This window comes from Cydia pomonella, chromosome 5 (genome assembly GCF_033807575.1).
Source record: "Cydia pomonella isolate Wapato2018A chromosome 5, ilCydPomo1, whole genome shotgun sequence".
Taxonomy (NCBI): Eukaryota; Metazoa; Arthropoda; class Insecta; order Lepidoptera; family Tortricidae; genus Cydia; species Cydia pomonella.
In genome coordinates this window covers 11301605-11317633 of record NC_084707.1, presented here as the reverse complement: position 1 = coordinate 11317633, position 16029 = coordinate 11301605, and the positions used below count along the sequence as shown (strand labels likewise).

At 33.5% G+C, this 16029-nt stretch overlaps 1 protein-coding gene across 4 annotated transcripts in view; it reads left to right on the top strand.

Moving 5' to 3' along the window:
* Positions 1-1606: 1606 nt before the first annotated feature.
* LOC133518273 (sodium/hydrogen exchanger 9B1-like) overlaps positions 1607-16029 on the top strand; it is a 33861-nt gene continuing 19438 nt past the window's right edge. The window contains exons 1-6 of one of the 4 annotated variants that reach the window (XM_061851926.1): positions 1607-2025; positions 9008-9078; positions 9392-9531; positions 12449-12677; positions 13337-13506; positions 15431-15642. In XM_061851926.1, coding sequence (XP_061707910.1) covers positions 9059-9078; positions 9392-9531; positions 12449-12677; positions 13337-13506; positions 15431-15642 — 771 coding nt within the window. In that variant the 5' untranslated portion in view covers positions 1607-2025; positions 9008-9058. Of the gene's footprint in view, positions 2112-9007; positions 9079-9107; positions 9259-9391; positions 9532-12448; positions 12678-13336; positions 13507-15430; positions 15643-16029 lie in introns of those variants that run through there. The other 3 variants (XM_061851925.1, XM_061851924.1, XM_061851922.1) reach the window with 3 other exon arrangements.

Genomic DNA, 16029 nt, shown 5'->3' with positions numbered 1-16029 from the left:
TAGGGACAAGTGCTGGCGCAATATCAAACGGCGCGCCGTCATATATATATTGTATGTATTATTTGTCGGCAACGCGCATGTAACACCTCTGGAGTTGCAACTTGTTTGCCACCGTCGTGGTATAAATAAAATTGGTTAATAGTACCTATGTAGTACTAGCTAGTAGCAACGCCCACAATCTTTCTGCTTTATCTATATATATATATATAAATTATATAAACTATGTAAACAAAAGAAACTAGGAATCCTTTATACGACTTGTCCTTTATCGACTTGAAACTAATACGTATAAAAAAACAAAGCTTCCTTCTTCCTCAAAGCTGTTTTTTTTTACAGCAATCGCCCGTTTATGTCGCGTACTCCGTACAAAAGCCAAAATATGAATAGTTCATTCTACTTTTATTTTTATTTTTCTGGTTATTTTGTCCCCAGAATCAAATATTTAATTTTTATACATATTAGTAAATCATGTTTTTTTTTTAAATTGTATACCAATAAATAAATATTATAGGGACATTCTTCCACAAATTGACTAAGCCCCACGGTAAGTTCAAGAAGGCTTGTGTCGTGGGTACTCAGACAACGATATATATATAATATACAAATACTTAAAAACAGAAGGCATATACTCAGGAACATTTCTGTGCTCATCACACAAATAAATGCCTTTACCGGCAGTCACCTTACCAATATGAAGCACATTTGAATGCCGCACTAACGATACCGTGGAACCAAGGTAAACAACATTTTATATATTTTCATATATATATTTTTATAAAAACAAACTTGTCATTATAAGTCTAAGGGCAGGGACGGTAACATAGTTGCATGTTTGCATACTCCAGGCTATAATTTCTAAAAAAAGGTAAAGGGTCAAATATTGAGGCTTATTCTGTACATATCATGTTTTAGTAGCTAGTGTAAGTTAAAACGCATTACGAATATTAAATTTTCAAAATTCTTTGAAATTGAAAAAACCTGCAGTAAAAAGTAGTTTGACTCTCATAACATATAGAGTACCTACTTTCTTTTGCCCTAATATAATAATATACTTTAGTTACATTGCGGACTATTGAGGTTACTTCCAATTCAGTCGACCTATCTAATACCGCATTTCATTTGAGTTTCATTACACTCTGGAGTTACAGGCGTCCATAGGCTACGGTGACTGCTTACCATCAGGCGGGCCGTATGCTTGTTTTCCACCGATGTGGTATTAAAAAAACTCCCATACGAGTTCTCCCACCGTCTTTTTAGCCCTAAATAAGTATTTGTTAAGTATCAATGTTTTACAGCACAAAAATCTAAAGTAAAAAGTCCGAACCTATATTCTTCGAGGACAAGCCTATATTTGCAGTTAGTGATCTAGGTATATCGACCTACTTCAATTCTGGTTATGTTTTTCATCTTCCCATCGAATTTACGACATACAGTACCGGCCAATAATATATCAACTCCATGTTTTTTCGGTGGAACTTAGTTTTATATTTATAAGTGATTTCCACCTCACTACTTTAGGTAGTCTAGTAGTAGTACTTTGTGCGAGCGATGAGAAATATTGATCTCATGTAATTGTTTTTTATTACATTTTTTCTAAATATATAGTCTGCTTTATTTTTTTATTAAAGCTTTTTCAGTAATCTAAATAATTCTCCTATTGTAATTCACAGTATCTCATAGACGTACTCATCATATATTTGTATAAAATGACTAGTCAAATGTGCAATCTACAAACCAACCTATATAATATTTACTCTATACATGCTCATACAAAAAACACAAAGGTTATATATTATTGACCGGTACTGTATATGCTTCTTTATTAAGTAGTTTCCGGTTTTGGGGAATAAACTGATGTTAAAGTATTATATTCAGGCAAAAACTAAGGCAGAGACGGGATATTACAATTACTTACAGATTCGGTCCAAGACACTCCTGTCGCCGGAACGCCATGCGCAGTCGTTGTCTTGCGCATGAGCGTCAACTGACCTCTCGTAGATCGGTAGCACCATGTTCTTTCAAAAAGTTAATACTTTATTTATTTTAGTTCAGTAATGTTTATCAATTGAAAAAAAGTGTTTTAATTTTTATATAAAAGAAAATGTATCGTGGTAAGCAATAATAATTTATTTAAGTAATATTAATACCTTTATTGATATTAAGTGTTCAAATAATATGTGTTTAAAAATAAAATACAAAAAAAAAAACGTTAAAGTATTGTATATTTTACATTTGTTTACTTATTGGTAAAGATGAAATGAAAAATTGAAATTATAAAATTTTATTTTAAAACATTTAATTGAGGTACAACGTATATGAACAAATTTGGGTAAGTTTAAAGCATCGGTCGGAAGGAACTTACCATTATTGGGATAACTGTTTAATTTACTTAGGAATGAAATTAAAATCTAAACGGAGGAAAGTAATTATTTATTACTGTTTATTGAACTTTCAAAAAACTTCAAAATTAAATAGATTTTAAGCTAAAGTACATTTAACTTGGAGTTTATTTGAGTTAGAATTATTCAAAGAGATTTATCAATCATCAGCCATTGGTGCCATGACCTGACTTATTCTAGTGACCTTATGTACCACGGTCCACGGTCAATTTACAAAAAAAGCTACAAAAAGTTATTTCTGTCAAAAGAGTAAGTAAAAGGGCCATGAGTGTTTTACAATGATGAATTAAAAATCGTCCACCTATATTTATCTTTTTTTTTTGAGGCTACAGCCGTAACAATACAACTAGAACGACGAGGAAAGTAAATATATATATGTTCGCGATATACTGTAATTTAATTGAAACGAAAATTAAAGAAAAGTTTATATCATATCATAGTGTATAGTTCGTTTTGCATTAGAAAGAAGTTAAGCTATCTTGACGTGTCTATTTTATTAAAAAACACTTATAAAAAATAAGTTACCGCAAGTATGTAACAATTATAAATTATAGACGATTATTTACATTCTTTTGCTTTCATAAGTAATATTAAGTAATTTTTTAAAACCGTTTTTCAATCATTTTCAATAAAAAAAACTCACCAAGATTGTTTACCTTCTTTCTAATGCTAAAAAAACGAACTCTATATCAATATAAGTTTTATGGAAGAAATACGTGTAAACTTTATATTATAAACGCATAAAAACTTTGATTCAAAATGTAGTCTACTAGTAGGCCGTAAGGCTCTTTCACAAGTTTATAAAACATTTAATAACATATGACATAATAAACATTTAACATAGTATATAATGAGATGAAAAATACATAGCAACATTTGTAAATACAACAACCACTACTTTAATATATATCACATATAATTATAATATAATATAAGTATAATAATCTGATATATAAAAAACAGATTCGTTTAATGTTACATAAACATGAAAATAAAAGTTATAGGTACAGTAGAAAAACATTTATTAATTAATCCAGGCACTTAAAATAAAATATTATACATGTATTGGGACAAAGCGTGCGTTGGGTCGAAATACCCGGTCCAAGACTAGAGTCACAGTTACAGGAAACCAAAATATACTTGAGGATACACATTTGCATTAATTTAATATTTCAAATTTGGAGTTCATGATGATTATTACGATGACAAATATATTTTTGGGGATAGAGATTTTAATTAGAGGATACAAATTAGTAACTTGCCGACAGAAAATATAATTACCATGATATGACCTAATTAATCTCAGCGACACCCAAAATAATTTGATGTAGCAAAAGTTAATTAAAATAAACTAAATATTAATAACAGTCATAATAGGGTTGCAAACGATAGCGCGTGTGTGTACTGTGTAATAGGCTCACGGAGAGGATGTCATTCCATAACTTAGCAGCAAATTTTAAACTCCCTCTTGTAGGGATTTATACACTACTACGCGGCCATAAATGTCATTTTTTTAAATGTATTTATTGAAGTGAAAGAAAAGTACAATGTCTTCTATAAAACTCGCCAAACTGTAATGTTTATTGGCGAGGTACGCTCTTACTTGCTAACTTAACTTGTTTATCTACTTAAATCTAACAATTAAACACTTGTTTATGAATTGTGAACACATGTTTATATTATAAATTAGTATTATTTAAATTACACAACAATTTTGTTTTATGTTTTGTACATGTTTGTAGCCAATGAGATCATTTTACGGATATATCACTAAAATAACAAGTATTTTATTGCCAATAAATCAAATTATGACGTAAGACTGCAATTATAAAACTGCAATATATATAGGTAGTATGCCTAAATAGTTATTATATTAACAATCTTTATTATACCATTAAGTGAGCAATTATATCCAATCAGTTAATAAATTATATTAGGTAACAAAATGTGGCGTTATCGATAGTCAAAACTAGAGACGAGCCGTTTTCGAGAACGTTCTCCGAAACTGAAATTTCGGACAAAGTGCACAATACATGTGTGCTCGTATTTAGATTATTATACTTTGTGTATCATTCTTTAAGTGTTTGATAAATTTACACACAATTTGGAATCGAACATACTATATTAAGGGTAAAAATCTCTATCTCTCGAGAAATTCCCGACAATGTTTTTGGCGAGAACTTTCTAGAAAACTTTCTTGGTGCGGTATTTGTCTGTTTATAGGAGGAAACATACTCTGATAACCTACTTGAAAGTATAGAGAAATTTGATTTTAGATAACTTAGAGTATAATTAAGAAATTCAAGTATCTGAAAAAAACATGTACGAAGATGACAAAGCCATAGAAACAAACGTTATTTAAAAAGTTTATAATAAAAAGACTATGGAAATGTGCCGGAGCATGTTCTCAACGAGAAGGTTTCCGAAAATGTTCTCAGAGTTAATGTCTATCAATCACTTTAATAATAATAAACTAATATTAAAAATGGAACTTTATTGGAAATCATTATAACTTTCTCGGGATTTTTCATCCAAGAGAACGTTCTCGAGAAAGTGCGAAAATGTTCCTGCCAACACTAGTCGAAACGTAAAAATAGCTAATCAAATTAATAAAACAATAACTTTATGCCACGAACTAGTCTCAATGAATAAGTACTCGTAATCAGTTAATCCGGAAACCAGGATTTACACTGTCTTTGCAAAACGTCTAAATCATTACGTGCACGTATGCTGTATATTTCTTGTGAAATGTTAAATAATTATTCTCTAATGTGTGTAAATAGTTTAAAAACGACCTAAAATGAACGAACTGAAATCATAAGAAATATATACTAATATACTACATTACGATACAAGTGCGAAAGATAGGAAATCCGAAACGAGTGGCGATAAATTAAAACACGACCGAAGGGAGTGTTTTAAATCGACACGAGTTGCGAATTACCTATTCGCACATGTATCGTACAACGTTTTACAGTACATATGGCCCTTTAAATGTTCGACACAGTAACATAATATGCTACTTCTCGCACTAGTGCTATAAAGTAGCCCCATATGTACTGTAAAAGTATTTTTCAAACTGCTTGGGTATATAAATTAATTAATTAATTTTGCGTTTTATGGTTATAAATTGTATGGAGATGACAGCTGTCACCGTACCCAAGCTTATTAAAAAAAGTACAATATAAAATCCGTGTCATCATTTGGGTTTAATCATTTCATTAGAGTAATTTATCATTTGAATTTAATTTATTTTGACATCTGTTTCATTTACATGGATACCAAATACCTACATCATCGAATGCTTATACGAGTATTCATTGATAAGTGATAACAAACAAAACTGACGAATTCAAGATTTATTTGAACACTGCAACCATTTTGTGCGTATTTATCTTTTTTGCTGGTCTCTGTTATATAATGCTAGGCAGTAAATGTTTCCCAGAGTTGTGGATATCCGACTCTACCAATTTACCCGTGCGGGTCGTATTTTTCGACAAACCATTACGCACGAGATAATCCGCGCTCGCGTACCCCTCGTGATTATGCAAAAATTCGGCTTTTACGATCATGCGACGACATATAAAGCGTCAACAAGGTCCCTTACACCTGATAAAGTCACATATTTTAATAATTATCTTGAAAATCACCTCCGCAGCAAATGCGAATCCGCAGCAAACTCGTTAAACCGGAGAAATACAACGCTTACGTTAAACAGTCCTGAACAAGTTTAATTTTTTTTTGGTTGCATTCACGCCTGGAATTATTATTGTGTTTTTTACAAGCTTGTATATTATCTACAATGAAAAAATATTGTACCCGATAAAATCTGGCCATGAATGATGTGGTACTTTTTTTACCGAATGCATAACTATTTCGACTAAGTATTTCACAAAATTGCAATCATAGTACAATGTGTTGGTGTGTGTGAGTTTTCGCCGAATATACTCCATCATACCTTAAATTTTTTGTCCAGCGTTTTCTGATAATCTACACTCGCTTCCTACTATATAATACCTCAATTGTAATATTTATATTTTCACAAATTGTTTTACGTTCATTACTTGATGTAGTCAGGAAGACTTTCTTCTCCAAGCACTAATAGTTGTTTTATATGGGAGCCATTTTATTGAAAAATGTTAGCTGTTGTGAGAAGATAATATATTAAGGTACAATTTGGATTATCCTAAGAAAGGTAAAAATATTTTTAACAGAAAAACTTGGTAAAGACTGTCAGAAGATATACTATACCTAATGCGAAAAGTCGCAGACAGCCTAACGTTACATGGTTTTTGTTATATCAAAAATTATAAAAAAAAGTGTTGCTTGAAAATACACAAAATATTTACCATACCATGCATGGCCAGATTTCATCGTATACAATTTTTGTAGAATTAGCAAGAGGCATGTTTTTTTTTAAGATGTCTATTGATTGAAATTGAAACGTATCTAATAAACCTGCTGAAATAGTCTAAATAATATGCATAGACATAGTCCCAGAAACTTGTGAAAATGTAAAAATAAACACCGCTGTAAAAGCGACCTATACAAAAAACTTGGTTTGTGAATTCACAGGCCGCGCGGCTCCGCCAGATTGTATGGAAGGAACCAAGCAAAATAAGTATTTCTTTATTTTCGTCTGCAATTTTATTTCTTGTACAAAAGGAATGTAATAAAATGTTAAATATACGACTGGGTTATTAAAAATATATTACAATTTACGTTTTAAGCTTGAATGTCTGTACATAAACAGCAAATTCATTGCGGACTTCATTTTATTGCATTCAATTGGCGTTGTTAAACATGTTTATCGGACTAACATATTAATAGTTACAGTCATACTTCTTTTGTAAGATGGCAAAGTTTTTGTTTAACCCATCGTGCTAATATTGATACTCGAACGAGCGAAAGCTTCCTAAATTGAACCACAAGGTGTAGCAAGTGTCGCCACACAAACGCGAGGAATATACTAACTGTAAAATATTACAAATCAATACGAAATATATTTTTCTGCGATCCGGGCAGAAAGCGTCAACTTTGCTTCCGCTGCGCTAAACGAAGTTGCCGCTTTCCGCGTCCTTCGAGCAGAAAAATAGTATGCGCACCACGGGAGGAATCATAGGACATTGCGTGCGGCGTGTAAAATTGTTACCCGAGCCGAAGGCGAGATTTCCTCCCTTGGGACACAAATAACTATATCTTATCGTCAGAACCGGGCCTGATTTTAATGGGACAAGCTATTATCATCCCTTAGAACTATAAAAGTGTTTTAATACAGTTGCTTAAAAGTGCTACTTTACGTAGCTGTTTAGCATTCGTAAAGTTAGTTTTTGCGAACTAGTGCTTTTTGCAAAAGAGTTTGGATGTCCAAAAACTGTTTTATTTTTTATTTCGCCATTACACGTATATTACGTTCAATAAATATAATTACACGACATATATTAAATATTTATTTGTTATTATATAAATTGAATGTTACAAAATACGATGTTTCACTAAAACATTTTTTTTAATTATTGGCTGAATTAAATTATCATTGCCACGTTGGCTGTCGTTAACAGAACTATGAAAAATTAAAAAGTAAAACGGGTGCTCGCTATTTTTAATATTTCCACTTAAAATTTAGTATTATCAAAATAATTCAACTTAAATTGCAACTGTGAGAGTGTTCTTGTATGAAATGAGTTGTTGTGATTAGTTTTTGCAATGTAAATCATGGCTGAACGTAGTGTACAGTGCTGAATTAATATTAAAGTTCAAGGATAAATTCGTAACTATTAGGTCTGTAAGTGTATGTATATACTCACGTAACCAATGTTTGTTTTATTGTGATTGTTTCGCAAATATATTTAAGAATGTCGTTCAAGGTACGTGTGCATGTGCATTCACCTAAGGCTTATAAAAGACATCTCGGGACTCGTAAATAATAACACACTTTGCACAGTTGCATTGAAATGTACTATTCCCAAGTTGGTAAAGTTAGAGAAATAATGGAACATGCATAAAAAGGTCCTGGCGAATTAGAAAGCCTCTCCTTGAAAATTTTCAAGTCGGTAAAAAATAATAAAACTCTGCAGTTATGACAAGATTTTTATTAATACCCCGCCTTTCGTCATCCAAGTCTTTATTTATTTAAGAAAAAGAAGTAAATTGAAATTAACAATAGATGTATTGTTGAGACAGTTAAAATAATACTCGAGGGTTCCATTTGCATGTAAAGTTTGGTAAGCATAAAATTAATGAAGTTATTAAAACCCTTTGTGGAAAAATAAGAGATGATTAAATGTACAAAGATTTATTTTTTAAATTGTTGCACAATCTGGAAGAAATCCTATACATTTAATTTACTCTGTAACTGTGTTTTTTGTGTTTTTATTTCTACGTACAATAAAGTATATACATACATACATACAATCTTAATAAATTGATTAGGTATACTTAAATTATATTAAATAATGTTATGTACTATACCTTGTTATCAAAATGCGCAAATTAAGTAAATGAAAGAGCTTCTATGAACACGAGAACGTTCTTAATAGACTACTGAATCAAAGATGCTGTGATGTACAATGACGCGCTCAGATTTGATAATAACTTAATTACTCCAGATAAGGAGACAGCAGCAGTCATCGATAACGGTATCTACACAGTATGCCTGAATGAGGAAGTTAAAACGTGAGTAAGTATATGTACCATGTGTCTACCTGTTTTCAATAAGATCCCATATGGCTGGCTGAGTGATTGTTTGATAGCGAGATAACTCCGAGCAATTAAAACTGATGAATGAAGACGAGCGATTATTAGTAATAATGGCAGCCAGGCCAAGGGAAGACGATGCTTTAAGTACGAGCCACTCATAGTAAGAAATTTTTTCATACTAATTTTCCATAGTGAAGGCTCCTAGCTGACTTAGGGGGACGTCATGAATTATATTTAACTTATACATTCTATTTTATTTTTATTTATTTATTGTGAGTGTTTTTTTTTTTTAGTGAACGGCGATTTCCACCAATAATAAATGTAGACAAAATAAATAAAATTGACAGTGTAGAAACTGTGGAAATCAAACCAAATACTGACCAGCCAACTACAGCATCATTATGTATTCAATTATTCACTTTAATAATACTTGGTAAGTAATTATTTCATATTGCTTACTACGTTATAATTGTATTACAAATATAATTAAGGCAAGTTGTAAGTTGCACGTTGCTAATTATTATTTATTATTATTATATCACGATAATTACAGGCTGTAACAAAAGCCTTTCTACACCCCCCCCCCCCCCCCCCCCAACACGAGCAAAAAATAAAACTGTTGGCTGTACTCCTCAAACTGCCCAACATTTGTTCAGCAACTTTTAAAAATAACTTGTGATGCTAAAAATCAAGAGCACACTCTAAAGTTTATTCTAAGACGCGATGTATTGGGAATTTTGTTATGTTTAAGGCGTGGCAAGCAACATCAATTAGGAACAATGATGATATCGTACATTGAAGATGATATTTAAGTTGTATTAAAAATAGGAAGTCTGAAGAATTCGTATTTTTTAAAGTTATAGAACTAAATTGTCACCGTTTGAAGAGTACAATCTATGTTATTAGAATAGAATAGTTTATTCATTATAAAAACACAATATAAATTTGTACCTCAAACTTATACGTATTTTTAAAATTATCGTCAAACATTCTAATTATGTACATATTTACATTAAATATTACAATTAAATTCAGGGTAGTCATTAGTGAGGTATTCTTTAACGCTATACAGTGTGCGAGATAATAGCAGCGTTTTCAGGCGTTTATGGAAAGACTTCTCACTTTCGATAATCTTCATATGGTAAGGTAGTTTATTGTAGAGTTCACAGCCCATTGCATTTGGCGAGCGTTTTGCAAGTTGTAGCCTATTCGCATTCGGTATTATATCAAGGGATCGTTTGGTTTGGCGAGGGTTGAGGGTTTGGTGGGTAGAGTAGTATTTGCCTGTATTACAAGCCCCACCCGGTATAAGCTTAGTACCTATAAATAATTAAAACCTTGCGACTGGTACCTCTACCTACTATAATAATGTACCCGTTAAAGCAAGGCTCGGAACCGGTTTTAAAAATAGCGGTAAATATCGGTTTATTTCAGTTTTACTCCGAACTTTCATAATAACGCAAATGTTTTATTCGTAGAGCGCCGAGACGGCCGACCGGCCTGGTGGTGTGCCGCGTAAACAAAGACACGACATAGAAAGAAACCGGTTTTTATTGTTCTAAATCGGTTAATATGACAATAAACTTATGGAAATGTTCTCCTAAAAACCGGTTTAAAAATAACGGCATTACGAACGAAACCGAAATTAAAAGGTTTTGCGCCGGGTTGAAAATTTAACCGGTTTCAGAGCCTTACCGTACCGAAGTGTACCGAACCCAACAGTTTCCCCTTTTTTTTTATAATTGCAAAATTCTCAGTAAATGCCTGCACCGTTATTTTGTGTCCCTATAGTCCATAGAACAAAGTAACCTGCAGAAAACATAATGAAAAAAGTGGTTTAAGTCAATAAAAATACAAAACAAAAATAAAGTATGATGTACATAGATTGCCAAGTCTAAATATTTTTTTTTTAACGGCACAACTCTGTCTCGGAAGTGTGCCTTCAGAAATAATCAATTTAATTGTTTCATATAAAATATATGTAAGGTAAAAGTCCCATGATTAGTGTTAGTACGTTATTTCGTTAGTTTTGTTAGTGGCGAAAAAAAATAAGCAATTTAAATAGGTTAAATCAAATAAAACAGGTTACTAAGATCTGTATTCTCTTCAAGAAAAAAAGTACCAATATTTTAGTGACTAAACTGGAGGTAACTTACTCGTGTATAAGCACATGAATGAAAATAAGCAAAATACTATCCACTCACTTGCTTCATATTTTTCAGTGACTTCTATTATTATAATAAAATAAGGGTGACAGCTGGTAACCACAATTACCAAAAGCAAGTGAGTGGCTAATAACAGATGATACTTACCAATAACTGTCATTGAGTGTCATTTCAATGTATCGATTTTAGAAAACACGTCACGGAAATAATAAAAAAATTAAAAAAAAAATTACTTATAATAATTATAAACACAAGAATCTTGATTATTTTTGAATGTATACTTTCTGAGAGAGTTGTCAGAAAAAAATCAGGAGACTTGACTCTACATTATACTATCAAAATCACTTAGATGGTTGGCGGTCCTCAACTGTGCATTTCTCCAAAAACTTCCTGCCTCACACAACTAAACTGTGGAATGAACTGTCGCCTGCGGTATTTCCGGACGACCTTCAAACCTTCAAGAAAAGAGCGTACTCCCATCTTAAAGGCCAGCAACGCGCATACAACCCCCTCTGGTGTTGCAGGTGTCCATGGGCGTGTTAAACCTTTATGTTACTATTTGTAATAAGAACACTCTCATGGTTTTTGATATTTGTATTTTGTATATTCATATGTTTTATAAGTGTCATTCTTACTTCTCTTTGTGATCTCATTGTGTAAAAAAAAATTAAAATCGTTGAAATTATAGATTACAGTTTGTAAAATATATTTTTCGTGCAAATATTTATGAGAAACATAAGAACCAGAAGAAGAGACTGACTCATAAAACTATCATTTCTAAACAAGAACTCTGTAATTTCATTTCATTTACGCCGCGCAAACGTCAAATTTCTACTTTTACTGTTAGCGTGTATATTAAAATAATAATTACTATTCAAAGTGATTATACCCCTTTATACTTTAAATTGACTTTAATTCGTTACTTTCAATTAACTAACCTTAACTATTTTTCCAGCTTAGCCAAGATCTTTTTAGATTTAAAATATTTAACTATTTAAGTTATATATTTTTAATAAATAATACTAATACTAATTACTAATACTATACTAATTACTTTAGCTAAGAATTCATTCCTTACAACATTTTATTCAGTTTAATTGTGTTGGTCGTCTTTCTATAATCAGATCCTTGTCCCTTAAAAGTGCACACTGTTTGATGATGATAACGACATGGCACTGTTTACAGGGTTGATGGCATGGGGTCTGGCCTGGAGCCAGTGGGGCGACGGCTGGGGGTGGGATGGGAAGTGGTTCCGGCTTGGTCTCGTGGCAGCGGTAGCCTGGGGCAGTGGGCAAGCCCTCCAAGCCCTTACAACTATGCCTGGGATGCTGGCTGCCCTCTTAACTGGCATCCTAGCTCAAAATGTCGGTTTCCTTGACATGCGCGACTACATTGAAATAGATGGATTTTTAAGGTGTGTGATGGCCACAGTGTCTCAGTTTATTTTTGTGTAAGTAATGTTTTACGAATATCGGATTTATAGTTACGATGTGCACCCAAGAGCAATCAATAGTTGTTACTTTGTTTGGCAAAAACCCTTATAAAGTAGACTCATTTATTGCTTCTATTTTGCGTAATCGGTAAGATACCTGGATTAAAAATATATAAAAGCAACTGTCGCACTTTAGCCATTCAGATAGAGAAAATGAGCTTGCAATGGAAGTGCATCTAACCTTTACCGTCTATTGGTATTTGTAGAGTAGGTGCATTATTAGTTTCAATTGGCCCACTGAGCTTATGTTCTCTTTTATTGATCTACCTACTCAACCACCAGAAACGAACTGCCAGTATTTAACGCGAGACCCTCGAGTAAAATTCATAAGTGTTACGTATATTCGTACCTAAGACCTAAAAGTAAATATTGTTTACGTATTAATTATCTACGGTAGAAAATTATTCTATATTTATAGGATGGGCATACTTTTGACACACAATACATTAGACACGTCAAATCGAAGCATAGTGGTAACTTGCATAACACAATGTTTATTGATTACGACATGTATTTTGATAAGCGTAAAATATTGTCGCACTAACTATCGAAAATAAAATAACTTACAATACATGCTGCAGGAAAATATACCCGGTAGTGGTTCTTGGGAAAGGTTCACTGGGATGGAATGTGGACTACATGAGAAGCAACTGGCAACGGGTGGCCACGCTCGGCGGAGTTCCGTGGCTCGTGGAGGTGGTGGCGGTGGCGATGTGTTCACATTTCCTGCTGAACTTCCCGTGGATTTGGGGTAAGCCTCTGCCATTCTCAAGGTACAGTCAGCCAAGAAAGTGGTTAAACACTTTTCGACTCTATTACTTGACAGAGTCGAAAAGTGATAAACCACTTTCTTGGTTCACTGTACTATCCACCAATTGCATAACTATATTTCTTAATGAGAGCCTACAATTCTTTAAACATTATGAGTACTTTGTATTACCACTGGACAATATCTGGGATTATCGCATGACGATAAAGAACATGTATTTAGAATTCTTTATCGACTTGATTCAGTCAAGATAATATTTATTTGTTTAATCTTTATTGCACTAAATTAAAAAAAACATCGTACCAAAGGCAAGCGCAATGCTACCAGCCAACCTTAGGGCAAAGTTAATAATTTGTAGACGGTACAAAATATTGTTGAATTAACAACACAAATACAACTAATATGATTGGATCATAAATTGATACACAGTCATAATCATAAACACACATAAATAATATTAGTACAGATACATATGGAATCTAATTAACCTAGTTGGTAACATTACTATAATCAAGATTCCCCGTGCAAAATTTCCAATATAAAGTTCCGATTTGCGATCGTTAGTGAATGTCACACTCCATATACCCAGAGTAATAAAATAAAATTTGTCACGGCCGCAGAACACAATGGGGAGCGTAGTGTGCGGTACAAAGCCAATTCAATAAAATCTGCAGCGGGACTCGTATTGCAAGGGGTTTGAATGCATTTTCACCGCATGGCGTGCATTATTGAAAGCGGCAGAAGCGCTGGCATTCAGGCTCGCTTTGCGCTCTCTCTTTGTACTCAGGACTGACTTCTACTACCTAATTCACAAGAAACATGGTCTCAACTATGAGTTCATCCCTGTTTAACTTGACATCTAGCGCTGTGATCACAGTTTGTAATCAGAGGTTACATTTATTGTGGATTGACGCGATGCGCTCGATGAGCGTTGCGAATAACATCTCAGAAGCACACACGTGTATATCTCATACCTGTCGTTGCTGCCTCAATTACAGGCCCGATTTACAAACAAAATCTCACAGTGGAAACAGCATTCAATGCTCGTTTCGTTTATTATTTTCACATTTAAGTCTTCCTTCAATTTGTTTTGTGGATTTTAAACTGTCGCTAGCAAATATCCCGTTGAATACTGCACAGACAATTAAATTGTAGTAACGTAATGAATGAATTTCCAGGTTTCAGTTTATTTTTGTGTGTTTGTTAAATTGCTGCTGTTAAATTGATTTATTCAGTTTAAGAATACCTACATAGTATGAACAAATTGTAGCTTTATTGTTTTCCCATATTTTAAAAACAATGACATATAGCTTGTTATTTTATTATAATATACTTATGTCACGGGAACACAGGTAAGGTGTTTGAAAATTAGTAGCAGTAAACTCTCAAAACAAAGTGTACAGAACCCCTAGTGTAAATTTATTCGATAGCGTGACGAAACGTACGCGTTTGCGTTAAGCCTCATTTTGTATAGGATTTGGACACAGAGCGCCAAGCGGGACGTTTTGGAATCTCAAATCCCATACAAAATGAGACTTAACGCAAACGCGTACGTGACGTTTCGCTATCGAATAAATGTACACTAGGGGTACAGAGCCCCTAGTGTAAATTTCTTCGATTTCGAAACGTCACGTACGGGTTTGCGTTAAGTCTCGTTAAGTATCGGATTTAGACACAGCGCGCCAAGCGGAACGTTTTGGAAACTCAAAATCCCATACAAAATGACATTTAACGCAAACGCGTACGTCACGTTACGCCATCGAATAAATTTACACTAGGGGTACAGAAACAAGCGAAATGCAATGAAGATTAGGAAAATACAACTAAAAAGGCAAATTATCTATATGCGATTGGGCCCATTTTCATTACTCTTTAATTATATATTAACTTTAGAATTATTTTCTAGGTTTCCTACTTGGTTCAGTATACTGTTCGTTGTCGTGGGCGGTGGTGATGCCCAGCGTCGCGAGACTAAACGCCGCCAGCGGCTCCGCTCGCAACTGGGCGCAGCTGGTGTGCACCGCGGGCGGCACCGACACCGCGCTTAGCGTCGGCGTCTACGGACTCATCTTCAGCTTCATATTCACGGGAGAAACCGAATTGTATAAATATATCAAGGTATTTTATACTATGTTGGTGACAAACAACGGGATCTTGTAACTCCTGCACAGCACATCTTGTTGTGTTTTGTGCAATTTCATTTATAAAGCACAACTTGACGTATAAAGTCGCGTGCGACAAGGCAAGACGTGCTTTATATGCACATCACTGCCTTCTGTATTCCTCTGGGATATCCCGGCATTGGCAAGCATCTCATTCCTCATTCGTTTATATTCATGCGACTATGAATGCTACACATGCAACACGCATGTTTTCCACGTGCGTGCTTCTGCCGATTTACAACATCAAACTTGCATGCCAGTGACCTTTTAAAAATATCTCTACAGTACAGCTTCCACCGTAGACTAGTCGAATCGATAGACTTATTTATTTTAAGCCGTTTTA